Raw genomic sequence first — 14,598 nt, forward strand, 5'->3', positions numbered from 1 at the left:
GTTCTCCTAGAATAGTTCATGGGGGGGGGTTCTTTCTAATATGCTTGTGTTAAGTCTATAGAATGTTACTACACATTCTTGAGGGCATACTAGAGTTTGGAGCTGACTGTGGTAAACTTTGTTTTTAGGAAGTGTGCATTTTGCAGTAGCTTTTTCAGTAAATTGAGAACCTGCCTCATTGGCCCGGAGGAATAAAGTCCTTTGTTCCATGTGCCCAAAGTTGTTTTTTAACAGCTCTCGTTGGGAAGAGTAGTAATATGAGGTTGAACCTGCTTGCTTCTCGTGGTGGCTGGGGGGTACATGCCCAGGCGCAGTCCTTTTGGTAGGATCACTGATGTAGACTTGGGGTCCTGTGGAGTGTGTGTTTGTAAGGAGGAGAGAAGGCAGAGGTGGAGCTTCATTAGCATTACATCGGTATTGCACGTATAACAGCTTTCATTCCTCAGTTTACCTGGCTGTTTCACCAGAGAATGAATGAGATTCAGGGATCTCAGCCTGGTGAATGAATGGGCACATTAAGTGACTGGGAGTAACTATGCAGTTGGTCACATCAAGTCAAAAATTAATTAAAAGTTTCCAGACAGAAAAGTACAGTAGATGTCATGTGATGCTTTTACAGCTCTGTACCGATGTCTTCTTAAAAACGGGTTCAGTTATGGCGGGGGGGGGGTGAGCATCTGAATGTACTCAAGCTGTACTTTGTGTGCAATGCTACCTTTAACAGTAAACCTTCAAGAAGAGGTTGCTGTAAGGGTAAAGATGCCCTCTTTTCATCCCCGTAAGGAAGTAGATGTAGTTTCTAATAACTGTTTTGTGTTTAAAATGTTTATAATCCTTTGTAAACAGTGAATCTTTTCCACCAGTAAGTATAGTCTGCAGTAAGTGTTTGTAGATATATGTAGATATAGATATTTAGATACACACACATTTTATATATGTATATATATATATATATATATATATATATATATATATATATATATATACAATCTATATATATCTATAATAACGTGTGAGCGAGAGAGACAGAGTCACAATGACTGACAGCACTGTGCTATCTATATAAAGGTACTGCATGCACTAAGTTTTCTTGGCGAATTGGTGTAAGACCATAGTTTACCCTGTAAGGTAGTTCTTAGTCCTCTATGCTGGAGGACAGTGTTTTGCACCTTTGAAAAATTTTCTATATACAGCAATATTTATTTCTGTTAATGTGGACATTGTAGCTGATGAAACCTCCAGCCTGGACAAGGGCATTAAGGTGTGTGAACCCAAATGCTGTGCTTTCCTGCTGTACTAATCTATCTTCCAGAGTACTGTTCTAAGTATCACACTGGTATGCTTTAAATATCTCCCAAAATGATTTAAAAGCTGGAATAGTTTTGACCTGTCAAGTCTGCATTTTGCAAAGACTGTTGTGGTTACTTTCTGTGTGCACCTTGTTATAGACTACTTTTCTACTGGAAAATAAAAGCTAGCTTGTCACAAAATGAGTGTGGAGAAAAGCAAAAATGAGCTTCCATTATTGGTTTGTTTTTTTTATGCATTTCTGTAACGGGTAAAGCTAAGTGCATTAACACTTCTTTTTTTTCTTGTTTAAGGAGGATATGGCAGCCCATGTGGGAGCATCAAGGAGTCCCCAAGAGGTGATGGAACATTATGTGTGCATGTATATCCATGGAAACATTGGAAAAGCTTGTATTCCTGATACTATCCCTAACAGAGTGACAGACCATACCTGTCCCAGTGGAGGTCCACTCTCACCAAGCATTACAATGCCACTGCCACCCTTGGATATCTCTGCTGCAGAGCAGCAACAGTTGGGATATATGCCCCTGCGGGATGACTATGAGATAGAGTATGATCAGGATGCAGAAACTCTCATAAGTAGTCTTTCAGTAAACTATGATGATGACGATGTGGAGATTGAGTTAAAACGAGCCCATGTGGATATGTATGTGAGAAAACTGAGGGAAAGGCAGCGGAGAAAGAGGATTGCTCGGGACTATAATCTAGTGACTGCATTCTTGGGAAAGGATAAAAAAGACAAGGAAAAGATTCCTAAGCGAAAAATTACCAAGGAAGAGAAAGAACTGCGAGTCAGATTAAGACCACTGTGCCAATTTGTGTCATGTAAAGAGTTTGAAGAATTCTTTGAAAGCATGCATAAAGAGCGTGTTCTTAGGGCTAAGATCCGAGAACTACAACGGTACAGAAGAAATGGTATTACCAAAATGGAGGAGTCTGCAGAATATGAAGCTGCAAGGCACAAAAGGGAAAAGAGGAAAGAAAACAAAAGCAGTGCTAATGCAAAATGGGGCAAAGAAGAAGGCAAAGATGGGGAGTTTTCTGCAATTGAAAATCTTCCTGGATTTGATCTCCTTTCTGATAGAGAAAAGGTACTATGCAATTCCTTAAACTTGAGCCCAACCCGCTATCTTACAGTCAAAACTATCATCATAAAGGACTACTTGCAAAAAAGACAAGGCATTCCTGCAAAAAGTCGCCTTCCTAGTTACCTAGACAAGGTTCTTAAGAAGAGAATTTTAACTTTTTTAACAGAAAGTGGATGGATATCTAGAGATGCATCGTAATGCACTTACGTTTTTTAGAACTACATTGCATTTAATGTGAACAGTTGCTCCTGGAGGAGCTAGGCAATTTTAAAAACTAAAATGGATGTTATATATTTTTAGATACGAGAAGTTGACTTTTTTTAATTTAATGTTTGTGTTTATTTATATAAAATCTGAGTAGTACATCTGTAAAGCAGTGTTTGTGTTCCCATGGAAACCAGGGTGTTTCAGCTGAGGGAGGTATTCGTGGTCAGAGGATATTTCTTAAGTGTGAATTATTTGCACCTCTTTTGTTATAGTATAGTATAATAAAACCATGTATGCTAAGTTAATCCGAGTAGAAATGAGATGCACTTATGGCCATGCCTACAAGTATTGATAAATTTAATAGTTATCTTTCTAAATGCATAGAGTTTACCAAATCTTTCCTTCATGAGGAGCTGAATGCCTTTGCACCTTAATGGCTGCCTAGACATGGGAGATGAGTGCCATACAGCGTAATAACTGTCTAGTCATAAACATTATTCAAAAATTGCTATACACCAGACTTGAATTTTCATTGTTAATCTACTCTAAAATCTTTGTTTGGATTTGAGGGAGGGTGGGGACTGAGAATTTTGGGCAGGGGAGTGTTAAGGTTGATTCAGCTATGAGAGTTAATAACCATTAAGATTAAATTTAGTTTGTTCATGTCTGTAATCATTAAATACATCACAGCTTTTATTCATTTAAGCCCAATGAAAAAAAAATACAAAGCATATAGTTTGTCTGGCACATCTTCAGTCAGTACACAAGTTTTGTGAGTAATTATTGTTTGGAATGAATATTAAAACTTACTTTCACATATTGCAATAGTTTACTAATGCAGAGTTTTCATTCAGAGATTCAAGATCCAGGTGAGTACATTTTCAGTAGTTCAGTCCTGCATTTGGATGTGTTGTGACTGCTGATTTAATACAGTTTCTGTCCAAACAAAATGGCTTTCATTTCATATTTAGACTGCTGGAGGCTTTTAAGAGGTTATGTATGCCCAGTTGTGATGCTGGAAGTTGCAGTTCTGTGTACTGCACTAAGTATTTCCACTGAAAGTAAAACAAAATACCCCCAAAAGAGGAAAAGCAGTCTGAATGAAAATTGTAACTCCAGTTTTGTAGATAGGAGTTACGGAATTAATGTTATCAATATGCTTTCTGTAGCTTGTTTTGTAACACTATAATCTTATAAATGGTTAGGACAGTGGGACAGCTATATGCATAGTGCATTTTCCCCAGGTCTTTTTTCTTCACCTATTTTATTTACCTTGTTCATTTAAAAAATCTTAAACAAGTGCATTATTTTAATAAGTCTTAATCTTACAGTGAAGCTCCTGTATTTCAGTTCCTAGCTTTGGACATTGTCTCTGCTTTCTGAGAATTATTTATTGGTGACTTAAAACTTCATTTTGTTCATTGTTTTTTACATTAGAGTTGGTTTCTTTTACAACACTCTATAAAAGTTATACTTTTAATTGGCAGCTTATAGATTGGCATACTTGTGACTACTACTTCTGTGTTGTCCGAATGTTTTGCTTTGTGAACTAATCATAGCTAGGTCTTTTACTTCTTTTGTTCTTTGTGGGAAGAGGGTAGCAGAAAGTTGAGATGCTATGTGGCTGTAGCTGTGCCTTACTGTGAGGTAAGAGGTGTGTTTAATGTTTGTGTATGAATTTGATAGATGAGTGGAATTCAGAAAGGGTTCTCGTACTGCTCCTCCTCTATAATTTTAAAACAGTTTGCCTGCTTAAATGGAATCTGGAGATAAAAAAAAAATTAGTTGATATGAGACACCCTCCTCTGTGGGTTTACAACTGAGATGTCTTTTTTTCTTTTTTCTGCTTTCTCCGTTTGTATGCTTTTCTCAAACTCCCATGACTGCAGTAACACTTTTCTTCTGGCATACACTTGTCATCTTGTGACATACCAGGAGAGCATAGTTAGACCCACCATATCTTACTGCTCTTTGTATAGTTACTCCCTTAAGTACCAACAAATCGATGCTGAAACCTGAAGGTGCAGTAGGAAGAAGCTGTTGGTCTACCTCGCTGATGGAAGGATGTTTATGGTTGTGAGCAACCATTGTGAATGTCTGCCAAAGCACCATTAAAATGCAAAGTAAGTATATAGCAGACATCAGTCACACCCAACCCCACCCCCAAGTTGAAGTGCCAGAGCATACTTGCAAACCTGCCAGCTGTTGGGGAGTGGTTCTTGGTTTTCCAAGGTGGAGGACAGTGTTTGTATTTGATACCGAGAACACTGTTCCTCAGGCCTCCTGTGGTTCAGTAGGGCTCACTGGTCCTGAATAATGATAGTTCTCCAGCGTCTTCCAATCCAGGGTTCTTGGATGAGGCAGTTTTCATCACAGTTTATTTTCTGGTGGAAACTGTTTTGGTGTGTGTTTTAAGGACATCTTTAGGGGATATAGCCTGAAGTTGATACCAAGCCCAGTACGGGTTTCTTCTGTTCTTCACTTGCCTTCTCAGGCACAACCTTATGTGCTGGTTCCCATAACCTGACATATGGCATTTACTTGCCATATACTGTGCTCCGTATGTACTGGTCATGTGCAGGTGCACCCAGTCTGAAGCATTGCATTGGCATTTTCCTTCTCTCCTTCCGAGTAGCCAAAGTATCAATAAGTTGTTACTTTTAGAAGAATCATTATATTGAAACTTCACCTTCCTACAGGTCCCATCTTCAGGCTGATGGAAAACCTTATATGGAATGTCTTGTACGCCCACCCCTTCCTGTAGAAATGCATGACTGTGCCGGGGAAGGAAAAGAATGAGCCTTGAGTTATTATTCCTCTGGAGATCTTTATCACTAGTACCAGTCATATAGTTTGGAATCATCATTGTACTGGTTCTTCTGTTCCTCTGTAAGTCCTTACTTGAGTGGAGTTAATATACTTTCTACAAGGAACTCCTGCATCATCTTTAGTCCAGAGCATATCCCAGAGATCACAACATCTTACTAGCTTGCCTTCTGATAAGGAGTCCAGAGTCTGGATGATATGGAAATTTAATTTTTTCCCCCTGGCATGATGGGGCTTAAGACATTTTATTGTTCTGTCTGGTCTCTTATGATTCTAGCCCTCTCCTACTGGACTAGACACTGCGAAAATCTTTCAGACTGTTACAAACCCTAAACATCTGGAGTAGTTAAATAACACTGAGAGGAATGAAGCCCATTCCCAATTCAGAGTACAATTAAAGTTAATGAAATTAGTATTGCTTCAGTCTCTTTTCCAAGGATACTATTCTCTGCTGTATACCCACTGTTGCCTCCCCTGTACTGTCAGTATAAGTATGCTTAATTGTTATTTTGTTATCTTATTCATGCCATGTTTCCATAGCCTAATGTTTTATAACTTTTATAACTTTATGCCTGTCCATATGCAGGGCAATATAGTAGCTAGGTGTAGCTGTTTCACTTGATAAATGACAAAAGTGTCATTACTCTTAGAGTACATTTTTCCCCTTGCTTCTATTTTCTGGAATATTAATATTGGATAATGCCTCAGTACCACTTCATTTGTGGTTCATATTTCCAGTGCTTCTCTGCTACCTGTGTGCAGTGTTTGCACAGTCAGACTGTAACTTTTTGCTGCGTTGCTGTGCCTTTCACTGAGCGTACATATCCTCAACCTTAAGTATGTAACAAGATGTGCAACTGTATTCTGGTTCTGTACTAAACTTACATTTTTTGTCTCTCACACTTCTGGGGTCGCTACTATTAACCCTTCATCTTTTGGTTTAAAGTCACCTCTCCTTAGCCATTTGTGTGTCAAGTCTTCATCAGCACGTGGTAGCTCTAAGAGTTCACTGTAACTGTTTTTTTGGTTGACTTTCCTTTTCTTCTGTTCATGGTCTTTATATTCGTTTTGTTTTTGGCAACTTGTTTCCACCTGTCTTTCTTTTCTTGCTCTTTTTCAAAATGCTTTTGCTAGTCTGAGAAAAGATGCATCTTGGATTTGTCTTCATGGCTTAGAAGTTTGTCTTTTTTTTTTTTTTTTCCTTTTCATCTGATGAAGTTAACAAACATGTACATGTAGTCAACTTCAAGGAGATCCATACCATCTTCATACCGAGGAATAGAGAATTGTACAACATGCGTGTTTTACATCATTTTATAAACATTACATGTTTTTTTGTTTTCGTGTCCAGCTGAGTCAGTGCAGTGGAAACAGTCATTTTCTCCAAAGCTTTAAGTAAAAAACATGAAAAGTGATTTATAGCTTGAATTTTATTCTTGGATGTCAAGGCAGTTTTCAGTATTAGTTTATCACTAAGTTTTGTCCTTGTTTGCTCATGCTGTATTGCTGGCTCTTCTTTTGTTTCAAGTATGTACTCCCTCGTGTTCAAGTTTTATATCTCATTCCTTTTCCAAATTCATATTTTCTTGAAGCTTCATTTTTCCTGTAGTAAATCTTGCTTTCACATGTTTGGCAAGACCAGATGTCCTCCTAAGTCTGCTGAAAAAGTATTAGACATTTGTAATGGCTCATTCAGTCGCTTGCCTGAAAGTGTGTACAGGTTTAAGGTTATCCATAAAAAAAGTGAGTGTGTTGTCATTTGACAAGTTTTTTTTTTAGTCAAGCTGTAGCAATAAGCCTTTCTGTTTAAGTAGACGGCTTAATGGGTTAAGGACAAGGCAAAATAGTGGTGACAGAGAATGTCCTTGGAATGTCTGTCTGTTTTTTTATCACTGGGATTTTAATTTGACCTTTTTAAAAAGTTGTTTTTTCATTGTTTCTTAGTGACTGCTACATAGCATACATTTATCAAAATCTGTTTTAATTTTGTATGCATTCCGTAACGCATTGTAGAATCTGGCAAATGTTTTTTTTGTAATGTATCCATGGCATGCATAGGTTCCACCTCTTACACCTGTTTTATTGCTTGTTTTATTGCTTGGTTTAATGATGCATGTTCCTTTTTTCTGAATGATTCTCTGTAACTTTTTGGTTCTGTAGCCATGATTGCATTTTTATCTAAATGACTGTAAACACCGTCTGCATAAAGTCCAGTGTGTAATTTATATTTTATTAGAATGCAAGTTATTGGAGTGTAGTTCTTGAGACAGCTTGCAGAATAGTGTTATCTGTTAACCAGGTTGGCGCCCAGTCAGCATATAAACTTTTTGCTGAGGATTAAATCTTTGTGCAGAGGTGCTAATACAGTCAGCTAGAAACTGAGCACTACAACTGGACTTGCATTTTCTTCAGTTTTTCCAGCTTTTTCCTCCATTTGGGAACCTTTCTTAAATTTGTCTCTTTCTCTTTGGCTGTCAGTGTGTTCCATTTCATATCCTTTATATTAGCAGTTCAAATGATTTAACCTGATATTATAATTGAAACATCACAGGAAAGGAAAATACTGAGCCTTTCTTGGAGATTGAACCCAGACCCCTCCTACAGACACACACACTGCACAGTTATCACTGCCTCTGATAGGAAAATACTGAGCCTTTCCTGGGGATTGAACCCAGAGCCCTCCTACAGACACACACACACTGCACTCGCACTGCACAGTTATCACTGCCTCTGATGCCTCTGAACCAACAAGGAGTTGCTGGACAGTTATGGACCTATCCCCCCCCCCCCGGACAGTTGCGTGTTCTTCGCTTTCATGGTGGTTTCACTGCTTTTTGGGTGGAGTGTACTAGGTACTTTATCCTAGATGGTGTCAAGACTTCTAATCCTGTTGCATCTTTGTTCTGAGCAGGACAGGACTTTTCTTTTGCATCTTGGACTTCAACAGGATGGCAATGTGTAGCAGAGGTTAAAAATAGTGCTGTCACTTTAATACTTATTTTAATGGAGAGAGATTATAATTAATAATGTAAATTGCTAAGTGTTTAAATATGTTTTCATTGATTTTATTGGTTGGCTGTGGTCATATGATACATATTTTTTGTTTATTAAGAGTTCCTGTTACAATGTTATGTATTAGCACTGAAGAAGGGGTTATCCCGAAAGCTTTTCTTTTTGCTCTCTAATAAATTACTTGCCATTTGAAGTTGGAGTTTTTTTCCTTATATTCAAGTCTCTGACAGTTGTTCACTACTGCTAGTCCTTATTTGGCTCGTAAGTTCTCTTTTCCCCATGTCGGAGGATTGCCTTTATCAGTACTCCATTGTCTGTTCCTGCCGAAGGAAAGGACCCAGAAAGTTGTCAGTGTAGCCTGGATTGAGGACACATTGTAGGGTCCAGGCTCCGACGCGGCTTTATTTTCTGAGTTTAATGGTAGTCATAATCACGTTGTCTTTCCCATGTGTGAAGATGTAGGTGTTGCATTAGACTTCAAGGTGTTTGCAGAGTTGTCATCCACTTACATATCCACTTCTGGTGTCATAATTCTGTCCTTGAAACTTGCAGTGCTGGGCAGTTCTCTCCACAGTCATTATGGCTGTTTTCTTTGTGCAGCTGAACCATTTGCAGGTTGCACTGTTGTATGCTTCACTGGAGAACTCAAGAGCCCAGCTTACCTGCTCTAGAGGTCAAAGTGACTGCCTCTGTCGAGGGGTCTCCAGTTCTTCATGGCATGACTGTTTTAAGGGAGAAACTTTTTTTCTGGGCATCTCTATCGGCCCAGCAGCCAGCCTGTTGGGTACCTGCGATGGACATGGCATTGAACCTCCCCCCCTGCTGAGAGGGGATACATGTCCAGAAGTGGGCTACGGTGCAGTGCATCATGCTTTCATCATTCCAGAAGAAGAAAATACATGTCTTTGTGAGTTGTTTCTGCAGTTCGCACTTGGAGCTGCGGTATATTGGAGTGTTGTCTGGTAAGGCCCTTCTAAGTGTTGGTGACCCCAGAGATAAACTTGTTTGGTGTCCAGAAAAATGCAGGGAGCTGGAAGTAGTTCTTTTCCCTCCAGTGGTATAGAAAGTCTCTGCACATCTTCGTCTGCTCCAATTGATTCTACACCTCATCACAAAAAAAAAAAAAAAAAGACCAAACTTATTCTCATCACCCCTTTTTGGCTGAAGTAGGTGTGGTTTCCAGCTCTTCTGTTCATAGCAATGGAGGTGGGGAGTAATCATAGCTGCTAGGATGCCTTCTGCATATTAGACTTGCTCTACTTACTGGTAAAATAAGTTAGAAGCACCTGTACACTGATAATTCAGTATGTAGGTGCAGACAGTTCACATGTGTGCTGGATGTCTAATTCTGGGGTCAGAGTGAATGTGTTGCCAAGCAGTTCCTTAAGGGGTTTTGGCATCTCTGCCTCCTTGAAGAATTTTCTGCCTCCAGGTGACTTCAAGCCTGCTGGCTCTTCAGTATTGGGAGCTGCTGTTCCTTTTGCCCATTGCCTTTGCCTACAGAGTCTGAGCTCCAGTCCCTTGCCTTTTAAGAACTGTTGCTAGCCTTCCGCAAGTTTTGGGTGTCCCTTAGCATTAATCCGTTATCAATCCCATGAGTCATCTCAGAAATGTCCACAGATCAGGTCATCTACCTTTTTGTTTCATCTGCAAGGGCAAAAGTGCTATAAATGTTTTGTAGGTATAACTCTCAGCTTAACTGTAGAATTCTGGACAAAGTAAAAAATAATGGGGGAGAGGAGAAAATGCACAACATTAGGGACATTTTTAAATATTATTCTTGTATGCTTAGAAAGTTGATAGAACAAGTTTTGCATTAGCATGCATTTTCAGAAGGGTATGAAATCAGAAACTCAAATATCATCTGTCATTTTTACTGAATCATACTTTGGATGTGCACTGTCAGCTCAGGTTCTGCTGGAAGCTTGTGATTAATTTCTGAAGATGGAACAACTGTTCTGCTTTGCTTCAGGGATCGAGGGGTTAGCAGTAATTAAGCAAACCTTCTTCAAGTGGACTGCTATCGCTATGTAATACCCCCCCCCCCCCAATCGGGCAGTGAGTCATCATTTGAAAATGCTGCTTTGAAAGACCACTTCACCAGACATACATTGCTTGCTTTGAAATGACTCCATTATGGAGGTGTCATCATTCATCAGTCAGTTTACAGCTTTATCATGCATCCTGTTGGACTGTTACTGCAGGTATTGATCCTAACTTGGTGTTTTTGATATTACATTTAATCTGCCTTTTGAGTGTTCACTTATAGGACTTGTGGCTTCTACCTCCTTTGTCATTTTACACGGCTTTGTTTATCTTCCTGTGGAAGATGCACTAAGGAGAGGACCTATTGTCAAGTGTAACAGATACTTTTTCACAGTATTTGTTCTCTGAGGAGGCTTTCTTTTAATAGGTCCAGATTACTGTTTAGCCTTATCCCTTTGTCTGGATGGCCCCTCAATCTAACAACTGCTGTTCGAGTTCCTTTCGAGTTGGGCAAGTGTATATTTATGCATCTTGTTCAGTGTCCACAGATTGAGAACTTTGAACGGGCAGTTTAAACGGGAAAGGCTATCCTCCTCTTTTTAGACCTCTGATGTACAGTGTGAATGTACCTACTATTTTTATAGATTTTTCTGTGGTTGGCTGAGATGTGCTTAGTTACAGTGGTTTTATTGTGTGTTGCTTGTGCCTTGTTTTTATTTTTCTGGCTGAGAGAACAAGATCTCTGAAATGATTGGCTTACAGTGTGTACTATTAGTATTTAAACCATGCCATTGTTATGAAAGCAGTGTTATAAAAACTGCTCTCTCTCAAGCTGAGACATTTGTAGCATATGAGGTAAACTGTCAGTCTCTTTCCAAAAAGTAGCCTAACACTACATGCTGTTGCTGTGGACTGCTGTTTGTCGTAAATCATGCCAGAGTTATCCAATATGACTTATTTCTTTTATGTTTTTCTGTTTTCCTGTGTGTTGCACCACAATAGAAATGTTTAAACATTTTAACAGTTAAAAGCACCATATTCCCAGACTTGCAGCTTTCACAAAATGGTATGAAATACCAATAATGTGGTATTATCATTTTGCCATATTTCTGGTTAAAAGCAAATTCCATTTTTAATTTTGTATAAAATGTATTTACATCTGTTCAATCTGCTTGTTTTTCTTCTAGTCAAAATGAGTACAAATGCTTCAGATTTCTTTTTTAATTTTGTATAAAATGTATTTACATCTGTTCAATCTGCTTGTTTTTCTTCTAGTCAAAATGAGTACAAATGCTTCAGATTTCTTTTTCTTATCATGAACTGGACCTTTAAGTATCTCAGGAGTAGTTTAAATCAGTTTTAAAACTGGCAGGGTGGCACAGTTAGTCTTAGATGATTATTTTAAGAATTTTATTTTTGCACACTGTTATCCTGGTAATGTGGACATGCGTCAGTTGCGGTACGTGTAAGTGTATGAAGACCTGTATTTTTGGTTTTACCAAGTCGTATTAATGCTTTTTTTTCTGTGCTTAATGTTTGTCTAGACCTCATGTAGAGGTCTTTAAATTAATAATAAAGTCTGTTTAATTTAAGTCTTGTTTTACTTTTAACTCATTCCTTCCTTCCAGTGACATGCACTTGTTACTTCCAATGGCTTCATCTTGAGCTTTTTGATGAAATCATGTTATGGCCTAGCATTTGAAACAAATGTTATTTCGGGAACATTAAGGGTACTGAAGTGTGAATGGCCAACTTCACCCTAAACCAATTGTTAGAGGGTACTACGCATTACATTCTAGGTCTTGAGCAGAATTTTGTTAATCTCTATGAACAGAGTAAATATTAATTTTGTAAACAAATTACAATATCCATAACCACTCAAGCCACACTTGTACAGTCGGCAGCATTTTGTTCACCCAAGCGCTTACTTATGAGGGTAAGTTCTGTCTTTCACTTGGTTGTTGAGATATGTAGAATATAGTTTATGAACAGTTATTTTGACTCCAATAAATAGAATCAGAGTATCAGTGCAGCTGTATTGCCTATCATGAAAGCGTTAATATTATCTGAATAATTTGTAAGTGGCATGGTTTTGGAATTTATTAATGTAAATGTGGCTAGGCAATATTTGATGTCTAGAGGTTGACGGTAGGATGTAGCTAGAGAAACACTTGGAGGTTTCACTAGACCTAAGGGAAGGGTAACTGATTGAAGGGTTACATTTAATCTTGTTGCTTTTGTGAAGAGGTACATTAGCCTTGTTGCTTTTATTACTTGAGAAAAGTAATTCATTTAATGTACAGTGTTTAGAAAAAAAAAAGCAGAAAGAAATGGAGACTCCATGGTCTTAGACCACAAGTCTGAGTGTTGATTCAACTTTATTGTTTAAGCAGGTAAGAACTATCGTATGCATTTTTTTCTACATGCTGTTATCGGCTTGTTTTTCTTGTGCTGAGAAAGTACTTGCTGTTGCTATTGTAAATGGAGCAAGACTCATGCTTTACCTATCCGTCCCTGGTTTGTGGTGGAGTTTTGTTATGTTTTACAGGTTATCATTCTTCACAAGGGGGTACTTCTGTAGCTGGAGATTACTTCCTTGGAAAAGGAGACAAAGCCTTCATCTGCTTAACCCCCCCCACTCCATTCGTCTGGTATTTGTGTTGCTAATTACAGGAAAAAAGACTGCACCAGTGGGTCTGGCAGACATGGGTGCTGCTTTTCAGGTTTTGTTGGCTCTGGTTTCAGTGTGTCTCTTCTGATGTTCTTCGTGTTTCACTGTTGTAGTCATTACATTTGGGTAATCTGCTGGCAGGTTGCCCTCAGTCGGCCTGAATAACAAAGTCTTGGGTCCTGCGTCGGTTGTTGTCTCCTCTTCCAGGTCGTCAGGGGTATAAAACATGCAGCTGACGCCATTTTATTCAGTCTTTCTTGGCGCGCGGTGCCCGAAGCAGAAGCAGTTCGCAAGTGCCGGTCGGCCAACTCCTGAAATTTTCGCATTCGAGTTTCAGAACCGAAGTCTTCAAACTAAAGCTAAGCACCCCGTTGGGGAAACTTTTTCTTGCTCCTTACCGATGTCAGTAAAAGTTAATAATTGCATTACTTGTGGGAAGCAAATACCTCATAAGGATTTCCATTTATACTGTATTCCTTGCCTAGGCCCAGATCATAATGTGTCTTGCTGTCGGTTTTGTGCTAGATTTAACCAGCGCAATATTAAGCATCTGTATAGTTTTGCTTTTAAATATTTTTGATCAAGATTTAATTATCCTGAAATGTCATCTGTTAGTATTCCGACTACCGGAGTTCACAAAAAAAAGCAAAGAAAATGACAGACTGTTGAGGTCCAAAACCGACGAAGCTTCTCCTAAACCAGTCGCCGGTTCTCAGTGAGGCGCTTTCGCAGCCCCTGATACCCGTTACTTTTGAGTCGCAGGCCTCTATCGAGACCCATGCGGAGTCTGGTATGCCATGAGATCCTCAGAGTATTGAACCCGTGGCTGTCTCTCCCTTGGATGGGTCCTGTGCCGCTGAGCAGGCACCGGCTTCTGAGGGTGTTTTCACGCCTCAACATTTTTATATAAAACATATGCCAGCCTCAAAAACAAAATCAAAAGCATCTTCATTGTCTAAAAAAACCGACACATGAGCCACATGCTCAAGCCCCTATGCCTAAAAAACAGATGCTCAAACTGGCTGAGGACTTAATTACCTTGAAAAGGTGTTCCCACCCCCCCTGCTAAGAGGCCAAGGGGTTCCCACCCCCCCCCTGCTAAGAGGCCTAGGCAAGGCACTGATTATGAATCTTCGGATCAGGTTTCCATTTCTTCTGATTCCTCTTCTGGCCAGAAATTTTCCATTCCACCCTATGAGGATTCTTATGCAGAGGAATCCATCCCATCTGCTTCTCCTCCTGAGGATTACTCTTTTGGTGAAACTTTGCATACTTTAAGGGTACATTTTCACTGGAAGAGTCAGGACTGCTCTGAATCAAAAAAGAGGCTTAGGGATTTCCTTCTTCTTCCTCAGCATAGGCCTTTGGCTATACCTCCTGTATTAGACATTGTTGATGATGTGTTTTCGGAATCGAGCATGGCTCCTGATTCCCTACCTCTGGCTCCTAGTAAGCCAGACAGATATTACAGGGTTCCAGACTCGCACAAATTTCTATTCA

At 39.2% G+C, this 14,598-nt stretch overlaps 1 protein-coding gene across 1 annotated transcript in view; it reads left to right on the forward strand.

Annotated features, from left to right (window-relative positions):
- The window catches only part of TADA2B (transcriptional adaptor 2B), a 57,373-nt gene extending 45,354 nt beyond the window's left edge, over positions 1-12,019 (forward strand). Inside the window, exon 2 of the mRNA XM_044062813.1 lies at positions 1,602-12,019. Within this exon, the coding sequence (XP_043918748.1) occupies positions 1,602-2,594 (993 nt within the window). The 3' untranslated portion in view covers positions 2,595-12,019. The remainder of the gene's footprint in view (positions 1-1,601) is intronic.
- Positions 12,020-14,598: the final 2,579 nt, after the last annotated feature.

This window comes from Protopterus annectens, chromosome 2.part1 (assembly GCF_019279795.1).
Source record: "Protopterus annectens isolate FY-2018-M chromosome 2.part1, PAN1.0, whole genome shotgun sequence".
NCBI classification, from domain to species: Eukaryota; Metazoa; Chordata; order Ceratodontiformes; family Protopteridae; genus Protopterus; species Protopterus annectens.